Source organism: Rhinolophus ferrumequinum, chromosome 7 (assembly GCF_004115265.2).
Source record: "Rhinolophus ferrumequinum isolate MPI-CBG mRhiFer1 chromosome 7, mRhiFer1_v1.p, whole genome shotgun sequence".
Lineage (NCBI taxonomy): Eukaryota > Metazoa > Chordata > Mammalia > Chiroptera > Rhinolophidae > Rhinolophus > Rhinolophus ferrumequinum.
Window position 1 is genome coordinate 30,384,436 of NC_046290.1, and position 21,235 is coordinate 30,405,670.

At 37.3% G+C, this 21,235-nt stretch overlaps 1 protein-coding gene across 1 annotated transcript in view; it reads right to left on the minus strand.

Moving 5' to 3' along the window:
* HCN1 (hyperpolarization activated cyclic nucleotide gated potassium channel 1) overlaps positions 1 to 11,482 on the minus strand; it is a 346,451-nt gene extending 334,969 nt beyond the window's left edge. Inside the window, exon 1 of the mRNA XM_033110926.1 lies at positions 10,953 to 11,482. Coding sequence (XP_032966817.1) covers positions 10,953 to 11,359 — 407 coding nt within the window. The 5' untranslated portion in view covers positions 11,360 to 11,482. The remainder of the gene's footprint in view (positions 1 to 10,952) is intronic.
* Positions 11,483 to 21,235: the final 9,753 nt, after the last annotated feature.

Below are 21,235 nucleotides of genomic sequence, written 5' to 3' on the forward strand. Positions count from 1 at the left end.
CTATGTAAATATATTAGATAGCTCAGAAATTCTTAACTTGGGGTCCAAAAATAAATGTGCTTGTGGGGAACCACAAAGCTTTTGAAATCACAGACAAAATTTTGAGTAGGTGCACTTTACTAGGGTAAAGGGTACATAGACTTCATTTGATTCTTAAAGTAGTTCATCAGCCTGGAAGGCTAAGCCAATGTAAATGGATGGTCATGAATGATTAATATAATCAATATAATCGAGTTCTGGGGTTATTTATATTATTTAATACATATACAGAAATAACTAGGTGCTTTTAATATATTTCTGCTGTTTTATATACATATATTTTAAAAATCTAAATCCCCGACACAACATCTGTCTCTAATCTTCATCATAATTCACTTACATGATTATTCAAGGCAAATACCAAACTTTCTGCTCCGAACAAAGTCTTTTTAAAAATAATTCTTTAAACAATGAATGACTCTCCTACAGAAAAAAAAATAATACTCAGTCTCCCTACTAGTAGTACTCATATAACTTTCAATATTCATTTTCTCAGCCTCTACTCAAGTCTCTCAAATAGCTATATATATTGTGTAATTTTTAATAAGGTATATTGTCTTTTAAAAAATGGCTAACATTCTGCAAGGGCAGAATGTTAAGTGATATCTGCTCTAAAATGCTGTAAAAAACATTTTAAAGTCATCGTTTAAAGTTTGCAACATTTCTAAATAACCATCTTTCATTACTATTAAATTTGACATAAAAAAGAAAATGGAAGAATTGAGCAAGTCATGAGTCATCTTATTTGGTTCATATATAACATTTCACTGATTTGAAATAAGATCCCAAATGGTCCAACTATGCTGTTTTCTGATGTAAATAAAGATTAACAGAAATGAGTACATGCAACTCAATGCCATTAAAATTTTCCCTAAATGCTATTTCTAAATGTTTAATACTGTAGCTTAGAAGATACCAATTTAGAAGATAAAACTGGTATATCTGGAAAATTTTGCAGACGGAGTATGTATTAGAAGTTTTCAGTGCTAATGGCCTCATGAGTGCTGTTTCACCTAGCACACACAGAAACCGCCATCGCACATGGGGCTTCTGTGGCTCGGACTTCCATGAAGATGAAAAAAGAGAACAGAACAGCCTATCACTTACATGGCCTTCACAGACACATGCGCTTAAGAAGCTCTGAAAATTGTCAAGTGTGTACGTGGAGAGTATTTGCCTTTCTCAAAGAGTTCACGCTCCCTAATTCTGTTTCAAAATGACTTTCATAATAATAGGTAACACACAGCATTAAGTGCAGAGAATAATTTCTAAGCACTACATATCCAGACCCTATGTATTCACAATATAAATATAAAATATGTATCTTCCCAGAAATCTGACACTCTTTTATGGAGGAAAATGAAGAAATATTTTCAAAACGTTTGGAAACTGAGGCCAAGAATCTAAAGTGGCAGAGTGGGGATTCTAACCCAAACGCCCTGGCTCCAGGGTCTCTGTTCTCACAAAACTATATGTTACCGCAACATGGATCTATAGTCTTTTTTTAAAAAGTAAAATCGTATTAAAGGATTAAAAAGAAATGTAAGCCCTGCCCCATTCCTTTCACTCTTATTTCCGTAATTCACGGACCCTAAATGTTTCTTTTGACATTTAATTCATATTTCAAAAAGTTGATAAATCAACTTTAAACCCCACTAATTTCCAATTATGGCAGATGAGGATTTAGCTTTCTTACAACACCCAATCTTCATTTACCTTTGTCTTGCCCTCCCAGAATAACTGGGCCAACAGCTTTGCTTAAACCAGTAAACCTCATTTACATTATTCTGACCAGGTAAGTGTTCTTCACTGCTGAGCAACGCACTGTGAGTTTTTCCCTCTTTTTATAGACCTTCACATAATTCTGGAATTGATAAAGGTCTCTTGTTTATTTGCTTGTATTCAATGTATTCTATGGGTATTTATATGAAAGTCAAAGATATTTTATTCCAAATGATCTCTGGAACATCTATTAAATTACTTTTCAAATGTTAATATTCATCTTCCCCCCCCAAACCACCACCCCCGGAAGGCCTTTATCCAGAGCCCTCTGCTTTCCAGCTCCTGTCGAGATTGGTTTCCTTCAAGGCCAGCTACTATGGAGTACTCCTGGGATTTTCTTTCAAGGTTCCTCTGTGTTAGATCCCATATCATTTATTCTATGTTGTCATGTTATTTGATGGAATTCTTTGTTTTGCTGGAGCACATCATCCAGTAACTTTCTAAGAAAAAATACATGGACACTTAAGATTAGAATTCTGAATGTCTTTATTTAATCTTCATATAATGAATAGCAGGGTATTAATTCTTTTAGAAATCACTTTCTCTCAGAATTTTGTAGACTTTGTTATACGGCATTTAGCTTAGAATAATTTTCCCACTTCTTGATATGTAACTTTGGAAAGTTTTTGTATTTTTTTCTGATTCAGTGGACTCCTGAATCTTCTGTGTGATGACCTTTGGTGGGGTCTTTTACGTTCACAGTGCTGAGCACTCTGAACTTCTCAGAAAAGACATTTCACTCCTTGCTATCTGGAAAATATTGTTTAAAATGTCTCTTTTAATTCCATATGTCCATTTTCACACTTTTCCTCTCATTCTGGAACTCCTTCTATAGATTGTGACCTTATGAGACACCCTTTATTTGACTTATATTTTCTGTACTCTTTTTTTCCCTAATTCTGAAAGATTCCTTAGACTTTACGTGCCAACTTATTACATCCAAGTGCTCGTTTTTATTCTCTGGGTACTCTTTTCATAGCATATTATTCTTATTATACAGATAAAATATCTCCCTGAAGATATCGCTTATAGAGTATTTTTAATAATGCAATTTCTCCTTATCCCAAATGCCTGTCTGTTTTCTGGATTTTCTTTTGCTGTTTGATTAGGCTTTCTCTTTATGACGGAGACTTTTCTCAAAATTTGCATAATCTTTTGCTTTCAGATCATATTAGACAATGGAATACTGAAATATAATTACAGTTTCTACATATATGTGTGAGGCTTTTTGCAAAGTCATTAGGTAATAAATAAGAATTTTTACTGGAAGACTTTGAAATGTCTCCCACTGGATGTATTTTTCTCTAGTTTTTGCCTGAGTAGAATTGACCTGACTCAAAGCATTCTAATGTTACAACTGAGAGTTCTGTATTCACTAAGACCTTTCTTTAAGCCTCCTGGTTTCAGCCTAGCTTTCCTGGAAACTACTTCTTAACTAGAATCTTCATGTCCTGAATACTTCTGGGGTTCAATGGTCCAGAATTTGGGAAGTAGAATAATTTCTCCATTGGCTTTCTATTTTTTCAAAATGTTTCTGAGATCTGTTGTTCTCTGCTTTCTCTCTTCTATTTGTCTACAGATCTGCGTTTTTTCATATTATTTTGAAATGATTTCAAGAGGGAGAAATAAATGATTAGGTTTATTCCACCATGTTGTTCTGCAGGTTTGGAGAATTACTTATACCAGCAGCCTTATTTGATCTTAGGTAAAAGAGCTGGAGTGTCAGAATTAAGATTCAGAAGGGCTGAATTCCTGGCCCAGTTCTTACATTCTATCTATGTCACTGTGTTCATGCTGCTTAACCTCCCTGCAATTTCATTTAGTCATCTGTACATTGGGCAGGGAAATGGAATAGTTGGGACATGTATTTGCAGGTGACAGTGGGGAGGGCATGCCAGGTATTATTGCAGGGGGGAAAAAAGCTTTCTTTACCTGGATTTATTAATACTAAGATTAAATGTGTGCACTTCCTGGTTGAAGATTAATTCTTTGTCCTTTAATTCAGTAATATTTATTAAAAGTCTGTTATGTTGACCCAGCACTTTCACTTCCAAAATGAAAATATATCTCCGCACGCACAACAAAAATGTACAAGAATGTTCATATGAACAGCATTCATAATGGCTAAAAGGGAAAAACAATCCAGATTTCCGTCAACTGATGAATGAATATATAAAAGCTTATATAACTATACAATTGAATAGTATTCAGAAAAGAAATAAAAGGAATAAAGTATGGAATCATGCCACAACATGGATGAAACTTGAAAACATTATGCTAAGTGAAAGAAGTCAATAACAAAAAAACTATATTGGGTGATTCCACTAATATGAAATGTCCAGAATTAGAAAAGAAAAAAAAAAACAACTTATAGAGACAGAAAGTAGATTAGCGGTTGCTGAGAGCTCTGGGGACAGGAGAGGAGGAAGACAGAAATGAGTGCTAATGGATATGGGGTTCCTTCTTAGAGTGATACAATTTTCTAAAATTGATTGTGGTAATGGTTGCACACCTCTTTCAACATGCTAGAAAACATTCAATCACATTCTTAAGTGAATGAGTTGTATGGTATGTGACTTATATCCCAAAAAATCTGTTAAAAAATAAAGCATCTAATGAAAAGGTTCACTAAGTTGAAAAAAAAAAGCATCTAAGAAAGCTGAGCAGGAAAAAAGTCTACTATGTACATTTTTATGGCATTAGGAATATAAAATTGAATGATACTGAGGAGCTCGCGGAGGTTAAATTCTAGTGGAAGGACAAACATACAACATAACTATAAATTCTGATGAAACAAGAGGCCCAGATAGAAAATGAAATAGAGGGGAAGGTGTTGAGGGTGGTCACAATGATTAAACCAAAAATCAAATGACAAGGATAAACTAGCTATGATGCAGAATGATGAAGTGAAAATAGAATTTCAGGCAGTGGGGTTAAACATCACAAAGTGTCTTTGGCAGGAGAGAACTCAGCTTGTTCTAGGAGCTGAAAATTTAGCCAGGTGGCTGGAAACCAGTGAGGGAGTGAGTGGTGTGTGATGAGGTTGCACAGATAGTTGAAATGGTGCAAGATCTTGTAGGTCATGGAAGGTTGGTCAAACGTATGCTAAAACTAATGGGAAAACTCTAAAGGGTTGTAAGCAGAATGTTAACATTTGCCTTTTATGATCACTCTTGCCACTCTATGATGAATAAATGGAAGACAATTTTGACTTTCTGTCCTAAAACTGCCTGTGCATATATAAACAGGAGAATCGACACTGGTGAACCAACATTACAAGTATAGTTTTAAGAAGTGCTCAACTGATGGCAGTATTAACTGATAAAATTCATATGTACAAATCTCTAAAATGTTCATAGGCAGTAATTCCATTCCCTGAATTCTGCCCCGAATATAATGAAGAGCAATGCACAAAGATGTCTGCTGTAGCACTATTTATAATACTGAAATATTGGAAACGAACATGAATATACAAAATTTGTAAATAGCCGCTAACTTTGTGTGTCTAATTAGACTTACTTCTTTAGCTAATGTCTTGGAATTAAAATCACGTCTATGAAAATACGATTGTCAAATTGTAAATCCTAGACATGTGTAATTTTGCTACTTTGTTTTAAATGAGTGGTCAGCTATTAAGTGAAACAGTTGAAGAATATTATAGGGGAATTAACTAATAAACTTGAAAAGGGTCATGAAATCAAAGTGTGGTAAAATTTGTCTGATAAATTCTCAACTCAAAAGTGATCAACATCAACCTATATGTTTATGTGCACATATTCATATACAGATGTCCCATGATAAGTTTATGTTACATATGCATAACAGAGAGCGAGACAGCAGACAGTGAGAGAGTGAGTGAGAGAGAGAGCGGGAGAGAGAGAGAGAGAGAGACAGAGAGAGAGAGAGAGAGAGGAAGAGAGAGAGAGAAAGGTTTATTTTGCGAAAACAGAAAATTCCAGGATGCAGCAGGGAGCATCACCATTTTCTCCTGAATGTTTTTCTAGAAAAATAATGGTATAAGTTGTATATCAAGATGCCTTCACAACGGAAATTATTTTTAGAAGTACTTAATGTGAGTTAAAATAGTCTTTTTCCTAGTGCATGCAGATTTTTTTCTTCATTACCACGACCTCTGCTGCTAAAATACATGTCATCTAATTCATAGTTTGCTACTTCATTACACAAAATGATAAAATGAAAACTTGTCACAGACCCTGACAATGCTCAGTACTCCTCACGTAATGCTAACGGTCGGACATAATTTGTATTGTAGTTGTTACAAAGAAGTCCTCATCCTAAGCCCCATTTTTTCCCTCTAATAATGTGAACTATCTGCTAAAAACAAGAATTACACTCAGAATGGCAAGATACATTTTGCTTGCCTTGCACTCACTTTGGGACTGAGGGACATCACTGAGGGACTTGGGACATCATTGAGTGGAATAATGCAGAATTACAAAATCTATTTAAATTGTTTTTTGGTGTTGGTAATGTTTGGGTTTCTGATTTTTGATCAAGCAGGTATAGTTGAATTAGGTTTTCTTAAATGAACCTATGATAATAAGTAGTATATCATTCCAGTGCATTTAAAATTCATTAATTGATATTCAAGTCCATAAATACAAGTCTACACAATGAAATGTGATTTGGTAAAAGTGCATCTGCCCAATGACTCTCAAGTTATACCAAGTCACCAAAAGTAGGTTTAAAGGGAAAGTCACCCAGAAAAAGCAAGAAAAACATCTTGCAATAGATTAATAGCATATCACTATAATATCACCAATGCTCTTAAACAGTGAAACATTTAATAAAACAAAGTTTCATAACTTATATGTATACTAAGAAAAAGTAACTGAAAAAATTCATGCCTCCAACTCTTTCCAATGATTTTACTTTAGTTGAGCCTAACAGTTGCTAAAGTCATGAAGAAAAACTCAACTGAATTTATAAGATATAAAAAGATTCACCTAACAGAGAACAAATAAATTCTCATGGTTAATTTTGGCTGTGTTGACATGGAAAGCAAAGAAAAGGAGCATTGCTGGGAGAACACAGAGCACACTAAGCACAAAGATAACATAACAGTAGGCTAATTAGTCCTTAAGCCCCAGAGGGCTGAATTGTTTCCTTGGGAGAAGCTCCCGGAAACAAAACGTCTCTCTCTGACTGTGTAATGCGGGTGAAGCCCTCTTCACTAATGAACACATCGGTGACCTCTGACCTCAGTGCAGTTATGGATGCAACACCAGGCAGAGATGGAAGCCTAGAAAGTCACTTCTTCAGGAAGTGAGTCCAGGTCTCTAGGGTCCTTGGGTACCTTATGACACAATAAGCTTTTCACACAGTTATTCAGACTAATGGATGAAGAGCAGTGGAAGAAATAACAAGTCAAGATAGAACATTTCCTCCCTTACCAAACAGGTAAGATGTTGGCAGGCAATATATATATGGAATCGAAGCATTATTTTTAAAAGAGCCCTTATGTCAGGGTGATCCAACAAAATAATATCAGAATCCCCGAAATGGCAAATAGTCTGGTGATAAATTCTTCTAAGGTAAATTACTCACATAATAGAAACCATCCACAAAGTACTCTAAATATTCTTTCAATCCATTTGAATGTTTGTATCATAACGACAGATTGGCTGTGAAAGCACAGTACTTAGCCAGTGTCACTTTTTTTATTAAATAATTTAAGCTAAACAAATATACAATCACTGTTAGTAATCTCAAACAAAAATCATATTTAACCTCCAAATTAAATATTTGTTTGTGTATGTGTTGTTCACATGAAACTCAGTAAGACTGAGACCATATCATCACTCCGCAGTATAATTTTCTTTTTTAAGCAACTGTATTTTCCCTAGTTTGGGTGCTCAGAGACTATGGTATAAACAAAACCTTAAGATTTTTTTAACTAAACTCTCTAGGTCCCACCCAGTTTTTCTAACAGTATTGACAGTATTTGACTCTCTAGTCCCTGAAGGTTTCTAACATCATCCTTTCCTGAGAAAGAAGGGAAATACAGCACCTCTGCCCTACTTAGACCAGAGGTAGAGAAAACTACCTGCCAGACAGGGCGGTAGCACTCTCGGGCCTCTGGGGTGACAGGCGCCTAGCTAGCTCTCCAGGAGTCACAGTGGGCACACAGCCCAGCCGTGCAGTGCAGCCTGAGGGAAGTGGGAAGGAACCTGCCATAGAAATCATCCTGAGCAGGGATACTAACTAGATCATTAGCCTCAGTGTTAATGTCCTGACATGCCCTGGAGAAGCAGACTCATGCTACATTCGGCAGTGTGGGGCTGACCACAGAACAGACCCAGTAACTTGGCCTGGCCATGCAAAGGCTCGTGCAAGTGTCAAGGAAAAAAACCCTTTGGGGATCCTTGTCGTCAATATCTCCATCCAGGGAAATGTTTTCTTAGGTGTCACTTTCTCAGTAGCTAAATTACTGAACATAGTTTGGCACTGTAGGAATCATAGCAAAACATCTCCCTTAAAGTGCCTTCTTCAGGAAGGGACTTGAGGTGAACAGATCATGACCAGAACATCTCTACTGTGTTAAAGATTACTCACACGTTGCTTTTCCTTCAGAAAAAAAAATATACTGTCAGAATTTGGTCTTTCATTTTTTGCTTTTACATTACATTTTCCTTATGTTAGTAGGTTTTGAGAAATCTTATATTGGTATTGAGATCATATAAAAACATTAATGAAATAATAAGATGCACATGTCTTCCATAAGCAAATAAGTATATGATTACTTTCTTAGTGTGTTGTTTTAGAAATACTGTCAGTATGATTTTTAAATCTATTTTTTCAGATATCTCCCTGTTAGAAATCTAAATAATAATTTTACTTTATGTCTGTCATTTTCTTTCTGCAATTATGCAATTATTCAAACACTCCAAACTACTTCACACTGGAATTTGTTTACAGTATTAGTTCACTATTTAATCATCTCTTATTTCTTTGAAATGCATGACAAAATTGAACCATCATCCGATTTTAATTTCTTCCTTTGTTTAGTAACATTTTTGTTTCCTTTACATCTATAAAGAGATATTTTGTCTCATAGACTTACTTGGGAAAATGTGGAAAACCTCTAACTTCATGACTTTCATTAATTCATTCAAAATATTTTGGCACACTATTCCAATTCCTGAAAGGTGACCCTATATTTTCATCCAGTAGGTGGTAAAAGTTTAATTATTAGATATATGATACCATTTTGAAAAGTGCGGTCTTATCACATTATTAAAAAATAAAAGTATTATATGTAATCACTTAATTGATTGTGAGATTCAAGTTTAGCATTCTATTTGCAAAACTAAATATATTTCTAAAAAGACCATGCTTATTTTTGTTATTAATACTAAAGGCTGTTGTCTTATAAAGTTTTTCATGAAAAAATTGTAATAAGTGTTGCAACATATTTCCATTGAGGATTCGGAGAAAGATAGTATTCTGTGCCTAATTTCAACCTTTAAAATTCTAACGAGCATGACAACATTATATATCTTAGAAGAAGGTCATTTATCAGTTTATTTCTATAAGCATCTTCCAAGTGGAGGAAATATGTTTGATTATTTAGTAGATCCTTTTAACATTCAAAGTCAAACTCTTAATTTTCTATGGACTATATAAATGTCAGTAGGTTTCATTAGTCCTCCTTTGGACTTTGCTATGTGGTTTTGCAAATAAGAACCTTAAAATTATACACTTCCTAAAATTCATTCACTCTAGCATAAATAATAGAGGCTTCTGATTTCTGAGACAGTATATACATCTCAGAGAAGGTGAAGACAGTAACTCCAAGGCTTTGTGTGGCAGGAGTATGGGTTTCCACAGTTAATGTCATTCAGCACTGTGGACAGCTCCCATTAAGGCCTGGAATGGATGACAATTTCCCTTAGTTTCTAAACATAACTCAAAGTAATCTGCTTTTTATTACTATACTTGTTTGCTGCTTAATAGAGGCCTATTAAAACTGCTTAGTTTGCACCAATACTCCTTTCGCTGATTCTTTTTCGAAAGAGTTCAGTTAAATAAATAAATAAACAAACAAACATAACTAACGCCACCCTGAGTTCCTAGTTGTTATTTTAAATGGAAAGTCCAACCTTATTCAGGAGCTAATATAACGCGGCTGCTGCGTGTGTGCACCTAACAAGGGGAATATACTTAACGACCTTCATTTGATAATCTCTAAACATGCTTATAACCGAAGAAATACTTGAGCAACAAATAAGATCAGGAAACGTCTTAAGTCTCCGAAGCAGTTTCCCTGACAGCTGACAGCATTCCTACCCTTCTTCCCTAGCTGGAAAACGGGAGAGATTTCTGAAATAGACTTGTAGTCAAGGTCAAGAAAGGGTGTCTCTCCGTTTCAGGAAGGGGGCTCTGGAAACGCTCCCTGTCTCTGTTTCAGGAACTCGACGCTTCCTGTCATGCTCTTGTCCAATCTGGCAGCGCCAGCTCCACTGAAATCTCAAGTCAGGGACTATCGAAGCGCAAATTACCCTTCTTCAGCCTGCCAGCTACTATGCTGAAGAAATGCACTGAGGATACCGAGTGCCTGTAAACCGATGAAAAACAGATTAATCCTCTCCAGGGATGAGGGCGGCTGGAACAGCTAGGACCTGTGAGTGACTGTCTCCGGTTGTCCTAACCTCTCCTCAACCCCAGGAGCGACTTTTTCCCTTTGGGGAGGGACCCACTTCTTTGGGGAGCAACACGAGGAAGCGTGGCATCCCCAAGATGACTTTTGGCCGCTTCCTTACACTCTCACCTCCAAAGTAAAAGTTTCCCTGGCACAATTTAGCATCCTCCTATCCAGGGGTCACAATGGCCTTCTTCTCTGATCTGTCCCCAAAGTTCACGAGGCAAAGGGGAAGAGCCTCCCTGGGCTTCCAGGGCCACAGGAACTCAACATTCAATCCCCTTCTGGGTGGAAACTAGTTGAAGAAGAGTCAAGCCAGCTCAGCCCGAGTAGAAGATGCCAGCGGCGCCACCCCCGCCCGCCCGGCACCCCCTCCCTCCGAGTCCCCGGGCGCCCCCTCCCAGAGCTGGGAAGCGTGTTAGAGGGCGCGCCGGGAGAGAAGGGTGGGGCGGCGACTGGGAGTCCTCACCTGAAATCACTGTAAGGGTGGATAATCCAGAAGCCTGCAGTTTTAACCCTTTCCTGCTCCTTCTCCACCGCCTTCTGGCTCCCAAACATGCGGAGGGAGAATTTGTTGACCCCGGGCTGCAGCATGGAGGTGAACTGCCTCTGCATGAAACCGTACTGCCGCCGGGGCCCCTCGGCGTCCTCCAAGCCCCCGACCGGCTCCTCGCCGCCGCCGCCGCCGCCGTCCACCTTGAAGCACACGGAGTTGCCGTGCTCCTTGGCCCCGGCCCCGCCGCCCCCCGGCGGGGTGCCCAGGCGCTTCTCGGCCACGACCGACCCCGTGCCCGTCGCGGGCGCCTTGGCGGGGAAGACGCTGTTGCCATCGTCCCGGCTGTTGGACGAGGAGTTGGGCTTGCCGCCTCCTTCCATGTCCGGAGGACGCGGCCGGCGAAGGCGCGGGCTCCAGACTCGCCGGCTGCCCGGCGCCGGGGACACGGAGCTGAGCGAACAGGGGCCCGAGCCGGCTGCCCGCGTGCCCGGCTGCCCGTCGCGGCGGCGGCGGCGGCGGCGGCGGCTGCTGCTTCCCGCCCGCGCCGCTCCTCGCTGCGCGCCTCGCTCCCGCCGCCGCCGCTGCCCTCAGTGGCTGCGCTCCTGGCTCCGCCGCGGCTGGTGCTGAGGCTGAGGCTGCGGGAGCGAGGCTCCGCTCCGCTCAACCCTCGCGCGCCAGCACCTCCCCACGGCTGCCCTCTGCTGGCCGGAAAGCGTCTCCGCCCGCCCGCCCGCATACCTCACGCTTGCCCTCCACCCTTGCTCCACTTCTGCCCAACTTGACATTGAACTAGGGAGTCCTGCAAGACATTTATCTGTACATGATGTGAGAGACTCGGTGTATATTTGTACGAAAGAGGAGAGAGACAGAGAGATAGAGCGAGACACACTGAGCTGGTGGATGTATGTTCGTCCAAAAGAAACAAACATCCTGAAACTTATTGACACATTGTCATATTGACTGCCTGTTTGAATGATGTTACTTACAGATGGGAAAAGGGAGAGAGGAAGGCTGGCTCTGCGTGCAGAAAATTCACGTTGTAAAGCTAGTAGTACACAAGAAAGTAAGATTTGACAATGGATAATAAATTTCATAAGTAGAAGGGAAGTTCAGTGTGCCTGAGTGTGCTCAAAGGAGAGAGGCCCACAGCAAAAGCTCCCAGGTCTGGGTGACCCGAAGTGATCAGCTGCTTGGAGCTTTGCTGATGAAGCTCTGCACCCAGAGACAACTGACCTCCTTACACTTATCCTTGTTTATTCTCTCAGAGCTCCTTAAGCAGGGGATAGGATTGCTTTCTTCCCAAGGCCACTCACTTCAGCATACATGCGACCAGGTCATCCTGCAGCCAAAACTAGAGAAAAATGTGTTAGGGGGACTTCGCCAGAGCTGACCTATCTTTTAGATAAGTTATGTAATCAAGAAAATACCCTGAGAGGCATGCGTGTTGGTCAGTGTTCACCTACACCTCTCCAGGAAGCCAATATGTCTTGGAATCGAGGTAGAATGTAATCACCATTTCAGATGGGGGAAAATATTCTCCAATTTACAGTGTGCTACTAATGCTGAGGAAAGCATTCAGAGATTCCTTTTATTCCCTCAATGTCTCCCAAACCCACTGGATTAGCTAAAGGAAATAAGACGTGCTGCCAAACTCACCAGTCACTCAGCAGGGCAGCCCTGGAATCTGAAGAGCTAGCTTCAAGACTCCCAGATGCCCCAAAACATCTGTTCAAGATATAAGCATTGCCTTTCTGCTCAGTTTCTTCAAAGGAAATCCGGCCCCACCAAGAGTCCCTGATCTCATGGGTTCCTGTCAGCTATAGCCACATTTTGGGGGAAGAGGAGTGGGCACCTCTTCCTATGACAAGCTAGCAACCAATGGCCTACCATGAAAAAATGAGTGAGACCAATCAAGGGCTTTCCTGATAAATTGAACAATGATGAAGTCAATTAATAAAGGGAGAGCCAAGGATAAAAACAAAGGAAGACAACTGGATACCCTCATGAAGGGTTAGCAGAGGCTGTGGAAGGAAGCAGAAGAGAGAGAAAAAAAATATAAAGATGCAGAAATAAGAAGCCATTAGGTGTAAATGTGTTCTCATTCTGTAAGATTTTCCTTACCATTCCACTTACCATAGCCCATGCTAAATCTCTTTCAGTGAGCTCCGTCCTGACTCAGACACCATCTGTTTCCAACTAATCAAAAACCAGAACCCTAAGACATTAGGATAGGTGGCCAAATTTCAATGTTAAGAAATAGGGAAATACAAACGATGCATGCTCTGATCTAAGTAAGGACTTTGGAAATTCACGAGATCAGAGGAAAATAGCAGGTGCCCAGGGCAAAAGGAAGATAAAGAGTTGGATAAAACAAACATTGCCTGCAGCAGTTCTCCTTAAGAAAAGCCCAATTACTCAGGCAGTTGTCTTTATCAGACTGAAGATGTTCCCTACTTTCTCCATTTCTGCCTGCTTCTCCAATACCTCTATTTTCAGTCATGCGTATGACAATGTATATTTTAACATAAATTTTAAATTTTATAATAATTTAAAAATATACCATCTAAAATGCTATGCTGCATTTAAGTCAGTTTCTCTTTTCTTGTAGCCAATCCTTCCATTTCTTCCATTTCAACTTAATCTTAACCATGACCAGGCAGTTATTTTAGTCAGAATTTTTCTGTTTCAGTGTCTATACTAAACATACAGACTGTGCCAAAAAGAAAATGTATACACATTATAAGAAAGGGAAAAAAACTATTAAAATTGTAATAATATATACCGATAACAAAAGATGAATACAAGTCACGTTTGACTTCTGCAATTACAAGAGGTTCTCAGAGTGGTTACTATCAGTGTCCAGACATTTCTGATTAAGGCGAACTACTGCTTGAGCAACGTTGACCATCTCTTAAAATGTATACATTTTCTTAGCTCCCCCGCTATTTTAGAACTACGGAAAAATAAGTTTTCAAAATGCAACAAAGAAATAGCTACATAGGGTCACAAGTCATTCGGTGCTTCAGGTACAACTTTTAGGTCATTTTCCACTCATTCAAATTCTAAAAAAATACATTATTTTTTAAATTTTTGAAAATGATTATATTATATTCACTTATTAAAGTAGTCAGCAATAAAAAAGTTGAGTTTCTTCACTTTACTTTTAGATTACTGATTTAAAGTCATTTAGAATATGAACTTAAATGAAAAACTTCCTTAGAAAAACAAGAGAGAACTTGCAAGAAAATTAGGACAGACTGAAAGCTACAAGAGAATGAAAACAGGAGAGAAAGACAGAATCAGCAAATATATTTTAAAATGTGGCTTAATAATGTTACTAGGCTTCTGTGGTTAGAACAGATTAACTTATTTCATAGTTTAATTGTTCTATTCTATTTCTGAACTCATTGCATGAATTAGAAAATTTTGTTGACCAACAGAAAAATTAGGAACTGATTATTTGCTCAGCAGGATTACAGAAGTAAGAATCATAGATGAGAGCAATTTAGGCTCTCCTTTTCTTTATCTTCCCACTCTCCAGCCCTAGACCTAAATTTTACTTTCCTATTGTTATTTCCTTTTCTCTATTATCCTATCCTTTCTCTAACCCACTCCAGACACATGTGTACCATGTCCCAGGACAGGCCTGATTTTTGATAACCTCTTCTTAGCATGTTTCCCTGTCTGTTCATTAATAAATTATCTCAGACTGAAGTCCACTGAGTTAAATTAGAGGGTTTTTTTTCCCCCAGTCATCTTAGAAATAGGACTATCATCATATTTAACTCTAGGTCATTAGATGTCCATGATGTCAAACAAAGTACTTTGTATTTCAGAGGAATTTGATTTATGAGGACGCATCAGAGAATATCAATTTGAATTTATTTCGTGAAAATGTCCCAACAGTAGTTGTAATGGGTGCTGTTCAGTACATACAAGAATTAGGCATATTTTAAATAGTATCCTATTCCCTTTAATACTCTGCTTGAGATCAAATTGCAGACAGCAGCAGAAGATTAATATGAAACTAAAATAAAATCATGCAGCAGACACAAGCACATGTGAAATGAGACAAAAAAAAGATAGATGGGCAACTTGAAATTTGACAGCTTACTGAAAAATTCTCAGTGAAACTTAAAGGTTTAAAGCATGAGACATTTTAGTCCTCTTAGTAGGATAGAGGAATATGATAAACACATATTTCACACGTAAGGAAATAAAGACGGATCTGCCTGTGTTGAAGTCTATAGTAAGGAACAGTGAAAAGAACAGTTCACCCAAGGCAAGCTCACAGCCCCTCTGTGTCTTGTGCACAGGCAAACTCGATTATCTATCTGGAAAGAAACCAGCAACATCATGCTTAATGTGAAACACTAGAGCTATTAAAGTAAGAACAAGATACTCATACCAAGCATGTCTGCAATGTGTAGTATTTTCAGTTTCATGAAAACCCTAAAGAATGAACTGCAGAAGAATCAACTGCATAATTAATAACAGTGTTTAGAAAATGAAAACAAAGTAAACATGGAAAAATTAAACTAAGAGTGAAAGAAAGGAAAAAGATATTCCATACAATAGTAACTAAGAGAGCAAGGGTAACTATACTAATGTTGGAAAAAAATAAATTTTAAATCAAAAAGTTATGAGACAAAGAAGGATAATATATATTAATAAAAAGGTTCAATACAACAAGAAGATATAATGACTATAAAAATTTGCACATCTAATGACAAACAATATATATGAAGCAAAAAACTGACAGAATTAAAGGGAGAAATAGACAGTTTTACAATAATAGTTGAAGACTTCAATACCTTACTCTGAATAATGCATAGAAAAACCAGACCAAATGTAAGTAAAAAAATAAATGACAACACAATAAACCAACTAAGTCTAACAGGATATTCCATACAACCACAGCATACACATTCTTCTTTAATGCACATGGGACGTTTTCCAGGATAAGTCATATGTTAGGCCAGAAATTAAGTCTCAAGAGATTTTAAAAGACAGATACCATACTAAGTATCTTCTCTAACCACAGCGAGAAGTTAGAAATCAGTAACAAATAAAACTGGAAAATATGCAGATTTATGGAAATTAAGCAACACATTCTTAAATAACTAATGGATCAAAGAAGAAATCACAAAAGAAAGTTAAAAAATACTTAAGGTGAACAAAAACAAAAAACAAACAAACAAAACAAACACTTATGGGACACAGTGAAAGCAGTAATAAGGGAGAAATTCATAGCCATAAATGCTTACATTAAAAAACAAGAAAGATGTCAAATCAACAACCTAACTTTACAGGGTAAGAAACTAGAAAAAGAACAGACTAAACCTAAATTTATCAGAAGAAAAAAAAATTATTAGAGAAGACGCAAATAAAATGGCGAATAGAAAAACATTGAGTAAATTTAATAAAATAAAGTTAGTTCTTTGGAAAGGTCAACAAAAGTGACAAACCTTTGGCTAGATGGACTAAGAAAAAAGAGAGAAGATTTAAATTGCTAAAATAAGAAATTAAAATAGGGATATTACCACCAATTCTACAGACATAAAAAGGATTATAAGAGAGTACAATGAACAACTGTATGCCAACAAATTGGGTAATCTAAATGAAATTAACAAAGACCTAGTAAAACAAAACCTACCAAGACTAAATCATGAAGTAATAGAAAATTGAGTAGACCTATAACTACTAGTAAGAAGATTGAATCAGTAATCAAAAACTTCCCAAAAAAGAGAAGCCTTGGACTTGATGGCTTCACTGGTGAATTCTAACAAACATTAAAAAAAAAAAAAAATACCACTACTTTCTTAAACTTTTCCAAAAGATTGAAGAGGAGAGAATACTTCCTAACTTTCTCTATGAGACTAGCATTACCCTGATACCAAAGTCAGATAAAGACACTACATGAAAACTACAGACCAATCAGTATCCCTTATGAACATTGATACCAAAGTCCTCAGCAAAGTAATAGCAAACCAAATTCAGTAGCATTTTAAAAGAATTACACATCATGACCAAGTGGGATTTATTCCTGAATGCAAGGATGGTTCAACATCCATTTAATATAATATACCACAGTAACAAAATGAAGGGAAAAAGCCACTTGGTAATTCCAATTAGTGAAGAAAAGTCATTTGACCAAATCCAACACCCTTTCATGATAAAAGTAGGGTAGAAGGAAATTACCTCAGCATAATGAAAGCCATATATGAAAAACCAACAGCAAAGATCATACCAGGGGTAAATGAAAGTTTTCACTACTTTATTCAACACAGTACTGGAAGTATTGTTTTGTTTATTTAGGTAAATTTTTGACTATTCATTCGTTTTGTATATCACCATGTAATTCACTACTATAGTGATAATTGCAGTGCATTACGGTTATTGATTTACATCATTACCCTTTTATGTGAGCAATGTTAGTTCTATAACCTCTAGTGATGATACTGGCTTACTCTGTGCTGAGCCCTGTGCTATGTGCTCCACAGATACCTCACTTTAACTTTGGAGGGCAAATATTGTCTCCATTTTGCACTCTAGGATGAAAAGCTTACTAACATAAAAAAGTGACGTAGGTTTTATGTGGTGGAGCTACCTCTTGACCCTAATCTATCTGATTCCAATACTGCCTATGCTCCTAACAAAAATGATTACACTTCTTATTTTAGTAAGAAGTATATATATATTTTTTCAAACTCACAATTTTCTTGGGATTGAAAATTATTAAATGTCTCATCACCAGATGAATAAATGAATCAATGAATGAATGAGACAAAATGGGGTTAATAATTTGCCAATACTGAATTGATGAATGTTATTTTCCTTCTTAAAGTCATGTTCCCCTTGACCTTTAACTTCCAAGGCCAAACCTCCTACTCATTGTCTGAGAGAGAGGAGGCGGGTACTGTCACCAACAAAGAGGCCATTGATTAACTTTGAGTCTCTGAGCTGACTTTCTCCACCTCTTTAGCAAGAAATTTCAGCGAGAATATGGAAATGAAGTCGCATACCATTATAATGAAACTATTACTGCTTTTGCCTCTGAATCAATTAGAAACCATAAATTGGGTTAAAGGGAGTTAGTTTTTGTGATTCATATTGTCCCTAACAATTGACAAAACCCTACATTTCAAGGTTTTGTTTGTTTTGTTACCCCCACATCCCACCTCAACAGTGATAATCACTTTACACTGATCCATTCACATCCCCGCTTCTTAAGATTTTTGAAAACAAAAGGATTTAATTTTAAAATAAATCACATGGAATTGGGATAAAGTTTTAACTAGAAAAAATAAGATATAGAATCCCACAAAAGGACAAGATTTGACATCACTGTAATTGAGAAACGAATTAAATAACACTTGTATATTCTGAACTATTTGGTGTCCATTTGGAGAAACTTACCTTTACTTTTTGTTAAAAACAAAATATGGTATATAAATATTTTTAAATTGCAGGAAGAAGACTTACATTGATTTTCTTTGTCTATAATCCATTTGTTTGAGTTTGAGCCCTTTCCTAACTCCACCTGGGCTCCAATCATAGGACCCTGCTACTCCTTCCTCCTATCTCAAGTACTTAACTCAAACCGGGTCACAGAATTTATTCTCCCAGAATCTGAGCTCTTCAGCACAGACTGAAAAAGCAGGCAGTTGGAGCTGAGTTTTTCATGGTAACAATGTAGACATGCAAACCTTAGTTTCTCCTACAGGAATTCCAGAGAGCTGCCCTCATGTATGTTTTGGTGTTCAGAATTTCCTTAAATTCTGTGCTCCCAGATTTGTCCTTCCAGATTCAATCTCTGCCCCTCTTTTCCTTTACTGTGCCCCATAGACTGAATTATCAACAGGTATCCTATATACTCTAGCCTCTCAAGACCAATAAAAGTGCTGGGGAAGAAAAAGAATCAAGTTTTATTCCCCTTGTCCCACTTCCTCCCTTCCTGGTTCATTTATTCCAAAGCAATTTATTGAATATGACTAGGTGCCAGCTATGGCCACTGCTCCTATAGCCTTCTCGATGGCTATAGCTTGTGTCCTGTTTAGTAATAATTTTCTCCCTCTTGACATTTTAGGAGTGGTAATACCTTCCTGCTGTGCCTAGTTCCTATGTGACTGCTTCACCATCTTTGTGGGTCTTTTTAAAACTCTAACCACATTTCTGTCATATCTTCTTTCATTAAAATATCTTCAATTAAATCTGCTGAGTGTGCCACCCTTTCCTTGCCAGGATCTTGACTAGCAAAACTTCCTAATACATGTCTAATAAAATCCTTTATCAGAGTCGAAAAATGTTTTCCACACCAAAGGACTCACAGATTTCATTATTTATCATTTTTTGCTGTCAATATTCACCAAAATTATTTAGTTTTAATTATGCATATATGTGAAAATATTAACTGAATGTATATGCATATTTCAATATGTGTTCTCTAAGAATATTATTCAGCAACACTAATTTTTATAAATTTTCTTAACCCATTTCTTTTTTTAACAATCTTTGTGAAACATCAACTATAAATCTAATATACATTCCACCTATTCAAATGAAAGAAAAACATGGTTTTATCCTTCATTTCTGTTTTAAATCCACATTACATCTAATCTGTCAACAATTCTTATTTTTTCTGCATTCTGAATCTGACCTCTTCTCACTACTTTGCCTCCTTATAATTTAAACTCAAACTCTATAGCCAGAGTGAGTCTTTTATACCAGAAGCCAGGCCAGGTCACTCTAATCCCAATCCTTACAGGGAATGACTTTCTCAGTAAAAACCTCAGTCTTGACTGTGGCCTCCTAAAACTTATTACCTCTCTGATCCCCTTGCCTACCTCCTGTCCCCAAATTCTGCTCCAGACACACAGAACTTCTCACTCTTCTTTAAACACACCAGGCACACTTCTACTTCAGGACTGGCAAATGTTCCTTCTACCTGCAATGTTTCTCTCACATTTGAAACAGGTGTTTGCTTTAGGTGATCTTTTCAGTAAAACCTTTCCTAATCATTTTACATAAAAAGCAATCCGTGTTTCTCCCTACCTCTTTTCCCTGCTTTAGTTTTCTCCTGTGCTTTTGACACCAAGTGACATGCTTAATATGTTACTTCTTTATTTGTTGACTGTCTCCCTCACTAGAATGTAAGTCCATAAGGCTTTATTCACTGCTGTGTCTCCAGCATCTAGAACAATGACTGGCACATGGTCTTATCCAATAAATTGTTTTGGATTAAATGAAATAATAGGCATATATCCTCCTTCAAGGGAAGACATTTACAACAAAAGATAACTAATGATGTATCAGTAATTATATAATTATTTCACTTCTTAATCTTAATACAAGCAACTAAAAGCTTAAGGAAATGTTTTATCTTCATCTATATTTTCTACTGAAAGGTTGTGTTATTGAACCAGGGTCATTTCATGCCCAGTTATATAAGTTATGGAGTCAGTATTAAAATTGAAAATGATTTAAGTGACTTAATGCAAGAGAGAAATTACCCTAAATTTTAGATTTTACACTATTTTTTTCCTAGAAAAAAGGAGAAGAGATATTGGTATATTATTACATGGACACTAACTAGAATTTGGGTAAGAAAAGTCCTATTAGGAACACTATCTTGAAAAATGTAAATTTTCAGTAGAAATAAAAGTGACCATTTATTATGACATGCATGTGGATTGAATTAATAGATTGTATTAATAGAACTAATTGATTGGTGAAGTTGATGAGATTAATAGTTGATTATATTTTGGTCTTTAGGTCATAATAAATGATTGAAAGGCCCTTATTCATCAACAGCCTTGGAGATGGTTAAATGGCACAGAAGTTACTGATTTAGGCCCATGACTTGACCAAACTACTCGGGAACATCAAAGCTTGGAGATAAGGTGAATTAGCGCTACCAAGGCAATCTAAAGATTCAGAAACTTCACAGATTCATAGATTACCAGAGCCACAAGTAGCTTTAGGCAACTAGAGTACTGGTCCTAGAGTTCAGCTGAAATAATTGGAACTATGGGTCATGAATTAATGGAAAAAAAATGTTTTGTTTTCCTGTGCGGGTAGGTTGACTTTGGATGGGCTAACAAATTGGGAGTGTTAGTAAACAGTGACTGGAAAACTGGTCAATAAGCCCTCCAAAGCCCACTTGTGTGAAGACTGAGAAGCTCCTTAGGAAACACATTCTAAGGAAAGAAACCAGGCACCATGAATCCAAACCACTAAAACAGCCACAAGATAAA